Source organism: Merops nubicus, unplaced genomic scaffold (genome assembly GCF_000691845.1).
Source record: "Merops nubicus isolate BGI_N331 unplaced genomic scaffold, ASM69184v1 scaffold11610, whole genome shotgun sequence".
NCBI classification, from domain to species: domain Eukaryota; kingdom Metazoa; phylum Chordata; class Aves; order Coraciiformes; family Meropidae; genus Merops; species Merops nubicus.
The window spans coordinates 10,587-19,206 of NW_008584840.1; the positions used below are offsets into that span (position 1 = coordinate 10,587).

An 8,620-nucleotide genomic window follows, 5' to 3' on the forward strand; every position below is an offset into this window, starting at 1 on the left:
CCAATATATAGTTTTGTTTAGTGTATGTTTAACTACACAGCATTGTGTGCTTTTGTGTGTCTATGCATGTACATACACCAATAGGCACTGTATAGCTATATACACAAGGTCAAACTTCAATTAAATATTTAGATTTTGAAACTGTCCTTTTTTAAAAATAAAATTTTAGACTCCTTGAGCTCTGATGTTACAAGCTATTCTTAATTTGCAAAGTCATCAGGTAGCACAACAGTTTAAATATAAAATTACTAATAAAAACGTAAAAATTGGTATATATTTGGTTAATGGGAGATAATGGTGGTAAGCAGTATTTTAGGGTCTTAAGATGTACCCACAGAGTGTAAAAAGAAAAAGTCAAGACTCTGTTCCAGCTGTACGAGTCCTACAAAGGCCTTACCTTCATTAGCAAGAATAAAGCAACAAACCACTTCCCAGAACTGTGTTAATTTTTTTATATATATACCTCAGTACGCCAGTATTGTGCCTTTACATTTAGCATGTTTTTGCCCTTACACACTCCAGAACTCTGAAGATGAGATTTTTGGGTGCTTCTGTGGATGAGTGATAGTTAGTAATGAAAGTGTTAACGTGGTCTTTGGCACCGCTATCTCATTAGTAAAGCAAAGTCCTGCTCCATTTTTTCTTTAATAAAAAAAAAAAAAATCCCATCAGTGGTGCATTCTGTTAGCACTGAAGAGTAGAATAGGTCTGTACAGCCTGATGGTAGAAAAACGTATGAAATGGCAATAATTGTGTCTACAATTGTCTTTCCAATCAATTGCACAGAAGATTGGTCCACTTCTTCAGTTACAGTGTAGTCCTCTTAAGAGCTTTGGTTACAGCATTAACGTTTTGGTATAAAAAAAACAAAACCCAAAACCACAACACAAAACAGAACAACAACAACCAACCAAAAACCAGAGCAGATGCTTTCTTGCTTTTCTTCAAGTAGATTTTTCATTGTCCTCTCCTGTCTTCTGAACCCGTGAATACTTTTTGCATGAAGATTTGAAGCAGCCTGGAGGCCAAGATATTGGCCAGGAAAAGCTGCAAGGAACAGAGCCTTGCACGTTCTTCTCAAAGAAATAAAATATTGGGTACCACCATGCTCGAGAGAGAAAGTTTGTCTGCGAAGAGACCTTTAAAGTCTGTATTGGCACAAGTAGGTGAAAAAGAAAAGGAAACAGACCATCAGTTTACAGCACTGTAATCAATTATGCTGAGTCAAGACAACTACAAAGATGCAATATATTTGCATCTATTTCTGCAAAGACAAGGTGCATGTAGCCTAGAAAAAAAGTATCCAGATAGCATATACATCACAGACCAAACATATATACTACACACTGAACACCTTTAACATAAAGGGAAGCTTTGTTGCTGTACAAAATGTAGGAAGACAAAACACTCAAATCTTAGCAGTCCTTTCAGGCATGCCACATCCACTGAAAAGTAGACTAAAATGGCTTGAGAGCTATGCTCCTGCTTGAAAGTGTTCTTGAAACAACTGCAGCAGATACCTTCTGAGCCCTGTATTTTTAGGGACACTTACAGAACTGTCACAAGAATTCTAGTATGGTCTAGGTAACTTAGGTTAGTCAGGGATCGTATTATTAAACTACTGTTTACTCAAGCTTAGACAAACAAGGGCTATTCTATACATCAAATACAGCAATAAAGCCTTGAAGTTAAAAAATTAAGCCAAAATATCAGGAATTTCAAGAATAAAAGTAAATTTTGAAATAAAAGGCCCATATCAATAAAGAACATCTTAATCCATTAAATATTTACTTAAACCACAGTAAAGCAAAACTCCTGACCCAACTTCTTTAGACTTCAATATACATCAACTTCAGCAATAAAGCCTTAAAGTTTAAAAAAAATTAAGCCAAAATATCAGGAATTTCAAGAATAAAAGTAAATTTTGAAATACAAGGCCCATATCAATAAAGAACATCTTAATCCATTAAATATTTACTTAAACTACAGTAAAGCAAAACTCCTGACCCAACTTCTTTAGACTTCAATATAAAACCTCTACTTTTATTTTGAAATTAAGAAGTAATTTTGAGCTTTCAGCAGTATTAACAAACGCAGGCCATACACTGATTCTAAAGGTATTTGCCACTCACCTTTTCATTGGCCATCGAGTGGTACCACCAGAAAAGCCGTGTGGTGATATAATAAGCAATGATGACGTCCACGGTATAGTGCTCATGAGCAACAAGGATACAAATAATGCCAGCAGCACTCATGAGCCAGCAGATTAAGTGATACCACCAGAAATGACGTGGGGAATCTGCCAAATAAGAAGGTGATGGGGAAAAAAAAAAAACAACAAAAAACAAACAGAAACACAAAAGCCATATACATTATTATATCAATCCACAAAAGGAAAAACTGAGCTGATTTAATTCAGCTTACTGAATTTTAAAACTTATTTATAGCATATTGGTGTAAGAACCCTGTTTTGACAGAAAGCAAGACTACAGAATTATGCAAACTTACTGAGCTCTTTGTAAAATGACCCAAAAAATGAGCTTACAGTTAGCACTGTCACCCATTTTCTAGTCAAATGAATTACGTTTTCCAGTTAAATCACTTCTAGGGTATGGGGTGCCAGGGAAGAGACAAAATTGAGGCAAGGCGCACACTATGATTTAACTTTGTAAAAAGAGCAGAAGTTCAATACACACATCTATACTCAAGTAAATTTACACTCAAGTAAACTGTCTGGAATTGATATAACCTGAGCAGAGATCACAGATTATACAGGAAGAGACACTCCTATTTTCATTCCTAGGTTTTAGCTGCTTTGCATGAAAGCTCTCTTCCGTGAAACAGTAATACACTGTACAGGGAAGTACAGTATGTGAATTTATACCCTTTCATTAAAGATTAACAAATGGGAGCAAAGCTGTTCTTCAAAATGCATTTAAGCCACTTCAGTGGAAAAGTTCCCCTGCACTTCTTTCCCCATTGAAAAATGCCTTGGGTGTCACAACAACCATTCATAACTTCTGACAGGCTAATGGACTTCATTTCGCTCGCAGTGGGAGGTTTTGGCACTCCTTGCCTTGTGGAGCAATGGTCAGCCTGTACTTTCACAAACACCAGCAGAAAGGTTACTGATCTTAAACCTACCCAGTAATAGTTTGAAAAGCATGTGAAGAATAGTTCCTGTAGGAGGACTTAATTTTGGTGCAGGTGTCAAAACAGTAAGATTTTGTAACTCTCCTCAAGACATTGCAGGTAAATCTATATCTGATTTTTTTAAAAATTGAAAATTATAGTGAGTCAAGTAATCTCAAAAAGTTGAGTAACAGCCCCAAGCAAAACAGACATTTATATTCTTAGCCTCAGTATAACTATTATGGGAAAAAAAAGAGCTGGAGTGCCGGGGAATAAGTAAAGAAGCAGCAAAGGATGAAAGTAATAGAAGAGCACACCAAAAGAATCCACTAAGCCAGAAAAATACAAAAAACTTTCACAATGCATCTCCTACTGAAGACATATCATCAAAAGAGCAGAAAGGGATACTAAACAACCTGTAATTCAAAGCAATTCTACAGCTTAAGCCCTTGCTTAGATAACATTTTGCTAATTATACATAAGGCAGAAAAAGGAAAGCTATACGTTCCTCATTTATGGAGCACAACTCCACTTACTTAAATATATGCCTAACAATTAGGCAGCAAAGGGCTTATTAGGAGAATTTCCACAATTCCTCCAGAGTCTTATGAAAGAAGTATGTGAGTCATACTAGCCCCAAAAATATTGGGTTATCTGCCTCTTTCCTGGTATTAAAGACTAATAAAAGAGCATGTGACCAGCATCAAGCTGTGACAACATACACAAAACAAGGCAAACAACAAATGTATTTTTCCAATACTATGATGGCAATTTTGATGAGCTACACGTGCCGTTGCCCCATTGCCATTCTTGTAAAACAATGTACACTTTACAGAACAGACCTAGGCCCAAGAATCAGCAGACTATGATCAGCATCTTAAATCACTGTTTGGAGTGTCTCGCATTGGCAGTTTTGAAGTTTATTGTATTAAACTGGCATTTTTATATTGTGTTTAAGGCAGAATGCAGCACTGCAACACTTCCTTTCCTCAACATTTTATTAAAAGAAAGGTATTCAGCTAATGCTGGCTTGTCTTATTTTTGCTTCAGTATGAATTACACATTCCCATCAGCCAAGCTAGCATTTGCATAGTTTGGGACACAACAGTAGAAGATTTCAATTCCAAACATGAACTTTCTAGAAAGAGAACTCCCCACTATGCATTCATGAGCAGACAAGTTCCCAGGGCAGAAGCACTGCTTACCACATATCAGATTTAGAAGTTAGTGCTCAATTCTCCAAAGCTTCAATCAACGCTGTGTGTGCAGCACAGATAATTTGTCCTCCATGCCCCATAGTAATGTAAAGCAAAGGGGAAACTGTAACCCCAACTACGTCTTCTGTGTGCTTGCCAAGTTTTTTATCAACTCCAAGAGGCCTAAGTAGGAGACTAACAGAAGACCTCCAAGGAACACGAATCACCTTTACATTGGTCACAGTAACTCGTCTACAGCACACTCCAAAAAAGCAACTTTGATTCTGGATGTACTCTAAGTGTGCAATGACACTGTACTCAAGCCACAATAATTCTTTAAAATCTAATGTATATCAGCCAACCTGCACGTAGCTAATTTGCAAAATTAACTACAGTATGTTTTACCCCAAATTTGAATAACCTGTCAGTTAATAAGAGCTAGCTTGCTTCAGTCGACCAATAAACACTATATATAAAGACAGATATGACATGTATGGGAGGTTTGACCAGATGACCTCTAGAGGTCCCTTCCAGCCTAAAACATTCTATGATTATATGTCTAGACACATTAAACCCTTAATTAAAGCCCACACCACTTTTTTTTACACCCACACTCCATTTTTAGTCCAAGTTATGATTTGCATTTCAAACTACATGTACAGCCTGTGTACAGCTGACTAGTAACTTTGAGGGCAATAGTTTTATATGCACTTGTGTGTTTTCCCAGTACAATGGATTTGAATCGTTAAAGTGTATTGAAATACCATCACTTACACTCTTTGATGAACAGGTAGATCAGAGTTAATACCACAGTGTGACCACTGAACAGGAAGTCTCCACACAGGATGTGTGATCCAGTTATGGACAGACCGCCACCAGAAATCAGTCGCAGGATCCTCTGAACCTTTGCCTGAGAATCTCCATTCAACTAGAACACCAGGAAAAAAGGTAACAAAAAAAAAATATAAGACACATCATAAGTGACTGGAGTAAACTTCTTGTCCAACCTATGTGGAGTCAGGGAGACAGGGAGTAAAGGACACAAGTTATCTGCATTTTCTTTGGCTCTCTTTCACATTTTCTTAAACAAATAAGCATGCGTATCAAAATTGACAGGTGCTAAAGATCAGCTTGATAACACCAGCATTCTATCTATGCTTTCCCAGGCTATTTTAAAATATGCATTGTATGAGAATGAGATGCAGAATATACTGGAAAGGTAAACACTATAGCCTGGTAAGGTCAGGTATCTCATGATAGCCATCGACACAACAGATAATACCCATTCAAAACTGGTTCCAATACAGTAGGACCTTTTGCACCGCTTCTGACATTCTTTGTTTACAGGACAAAAACCTCAAACTTGCATAATTTTAGATTTGATTATCAATTTAGTCAGGACTTACTCAGAATCAGGATTATTTTTTTTTAAATAGCTTTTGATTTCTTATCAATACTAGGAAAACACTCAGTTTCACTTAGATGCTTAAAGATTAACTCTGAGGGGAAAAAAAATAAACAAGATTAAGAGGTAACTGAGTTTTCCATAATCAGAAAAATATTTACATGGTACAAAAAAGAAAATCTAGAAGAGCTATCAGGTTTTTCAGAGTTCAAGTAACTTATCCAGTTTTAATGCTAGCAAAATGTTCTTTCAGCAGAGATGTTTTAAGTTTTCCTTTGCTTACATTTTCCTACCCCTCAATACACCATCTACTACACAAAGTCATTTCCCAAGTTATTAGAATGAAACAGTTCAGTCCTTAAAATAGTGGTACATAAAACTCTTTCATATAGTTACTGATTCATAAGAGAAGCAACTCATCTGCTATATTCCTAAATTGTCCTAATGTGAAAGAATAAGACTGAATAGACACCATGCTGTAGCTCAAGACCAATGAGATGGTACCCAAAAAATAACAGATTTATCCCACAGGCAGACTAGCAATATTTTTAAGTTTCAAAATTCTCAGTGAACAACCAAACTGATTCTCACTCTCTCAAGAGCACTTTCAGTGCAGCCAGCATGATACAGTTTGTTCCAAGACAATTATATGTCTATAACTTTTGATTAGTAATGTAAAATGATAGTAAGAATTCCTTTGTCCCACCACTTAACTACACTGACAAATTTTCTTGTGGAATATTCTTGTGGAAATATTAGCATGTACATATTTCTACTTGTATAAGCTCACTTACATAGCTGAACTTGTTTTAGTCACATTTATATAACTTTTTCAGGTTGGAAGCAGAGACAGGCAGCTGAATTCAGGTAGTGTGATAGCTCTTGAGAAAACAGTGTGAGAAACAGGACAAAGCACACAGTAACATGGTGGGTTTTTAAAAGTACCCCACCATGTAAGAACAAAATATTGCTGCAGTATTAGAGTGATTAGCTTGAGCTTCAGCAGTAAGTTAACTAGTTTGCTAAAAGCATTATTTCAACATAGGTACTCTTCTTCAAAGCATCCTAACTGCATCAACAGCTTGAGGCTCTCTCTGTATTACACAACTTTTGGTTTATCCCTTTTTCTGAAGACATCAACTGAAAGTAATATGCGTTATTAAATAATGCCTGGAATTTTGTCTTCTGTTTGCTCTGGTGAGCCATAAGGATTCCAGCAGAGGCTAGGGCAAGACTGAGGGGGCAAAGGGTCTTACCTTTGGTGCACACTGAAAATGCATCCCAGGCACAGGTAAGGTGGTAACGTACATAGTGATACAGCGGTACAGGTACAAAGTTCCTATTATAAAAAAGAACCTGCGTCCCACTATTGATCTGCAAGCAAGGGAAGGGGAGAAAAAACCAAGACTGAGTACAAAGTTCACATGTGGGATATACATGTAACAGTTAGGGAGCTCTAAGCTTTATTAGATACCTAAATCCCTAGAAACAAGAGCAGCTCTTCCTGCTGCTCTTCACCACGCTTCTCTAAACTGCTAAAAAGTCTTTCTTCAGGTTTTAGTCCTGCTAGCTCACAATAGCACATCACCACCACAATGTTCCCACCAAAGCAAGCTAACAATTCAGTGTGGCCTCTGTCTAACTTAGGTGTGAAGCCAGGCAGTTTTCCTCAACTCAGTGACCTTCTTTCTCTTTAGTCCCATATTATAACCACACACTTGACTTAATTTGTTTACTTTAAGCAAATGAAGACAAAGGTAAAAGCTTCTAGTGTAGCTGTAGAGGACAATGGGTTCCACCTCAAATTTGGATGACTATTTTTTTTACATCATCATCATGCTTCCCCCTGTTTAAACACTGCCATATCAGTAAACACGCTTTGAAAAGCCCAGAATAAACTTTACTAGTACAACATAGGTGTCAGAAACTCAGATTTAAAAGATATTATTCAACAATCAGGAGAAACCTGGTTCCATATCCAATATGAATGCTGAAACATTCTCTAAAGAAGTTATCCCTCTGTCATTTTCCTGCCAGCCCTATTCTACAATATTGCTACAGATTCTACTACTACAACATTTCTTCTACCCAAAGTAAAAGTGGGAAACCAACATTCTAAAACCATACAGCAGTAGAAGAAATATATATACTTACTTGTATCTAAGAAACAACCACTGGAATATCCATAACCCAACTAGTATCATTCCATTTATTTCTGATACAGAAAAAGCCCATTTCACACGATCAATGTAATCAAAAAACTTGTCAGGCAATGGAGGGCTTAGCTCCTTTGGAGGTACTCTCTCATGGACCACAGTGATCATGACAGTTGTTAGAATCAAGTTGAAGAGAGCATAGACAAAGGCAATGCCTGTTTTCCACCATTCCAGAGGAAATTTGTTCCTAGACTCAGCAGGCATAGCAATTTGGATGTAATCAGGATATTTCTTTGTTGTTTTTCGCAAGCCATTAGACAAGCCCTTTGGTTTGCTAGTGCCATTTTTGTTCTCTTCACTGACTGAGAGAGTAGGTCGTGAGTAGCCATTGGAAGTGTCATTGTTTTGACCCTCCATATGCTCTTCAAGCTTTGCTGTCTCAATGGTATTCATCCCCACACTGTATGGCCGAACCAGGTTTATCAGTGACCAGTTTATGGGTTCTTTGAAGTCTGTTATTCCTTGAAGTCCAACAGTGCTGTTCCTAGATGATTTCTGATTTCTGTAAAACTCTAAAAAGTGTCCATTGTGCTTTCACTGTTCAGATACTGTAAAGCAATTGTGAAGATAAATATTTCTTTCCCCTAGAGCTGTAACATCTGGAAAAAAAAGAAAAAACACACAAACAGATACTGAGGACCTTCAGAACTAGTAAAGTGACACTGAACAAG

At 37.0% G+C, this 8,620-nt stretch overlaps 1 protein-coding gene across 1 annotated transcript; it reads right to left on the bottom strand.

The window, feature by feature from the left end:
* Positions 1–944: 944 nt before the first annotated feature.
* On the bottom strand, positions 945–8,342 carry SGMS2 (sphingomyelin synthase 2). Its single transcript, XM_008945563.1, has 5 exons — positions 7,888–8,342; positions 6,990–7,107; positions 5,103–5,256; positions 2,133–2,299; positions 945–1,148 (listed from the first exon to the last, which is right to left on the bottom strand). Exons 1-5 carry the CDS (start codon positions 8,340–8,342, stop codon positions 945–947), a joined length of 1,098 nt encoding a protein of 365 aa, XP_008943811.1.
* Between the last annotated feature and the right edge of the window lie 278 nt (positions 8,343–8,620).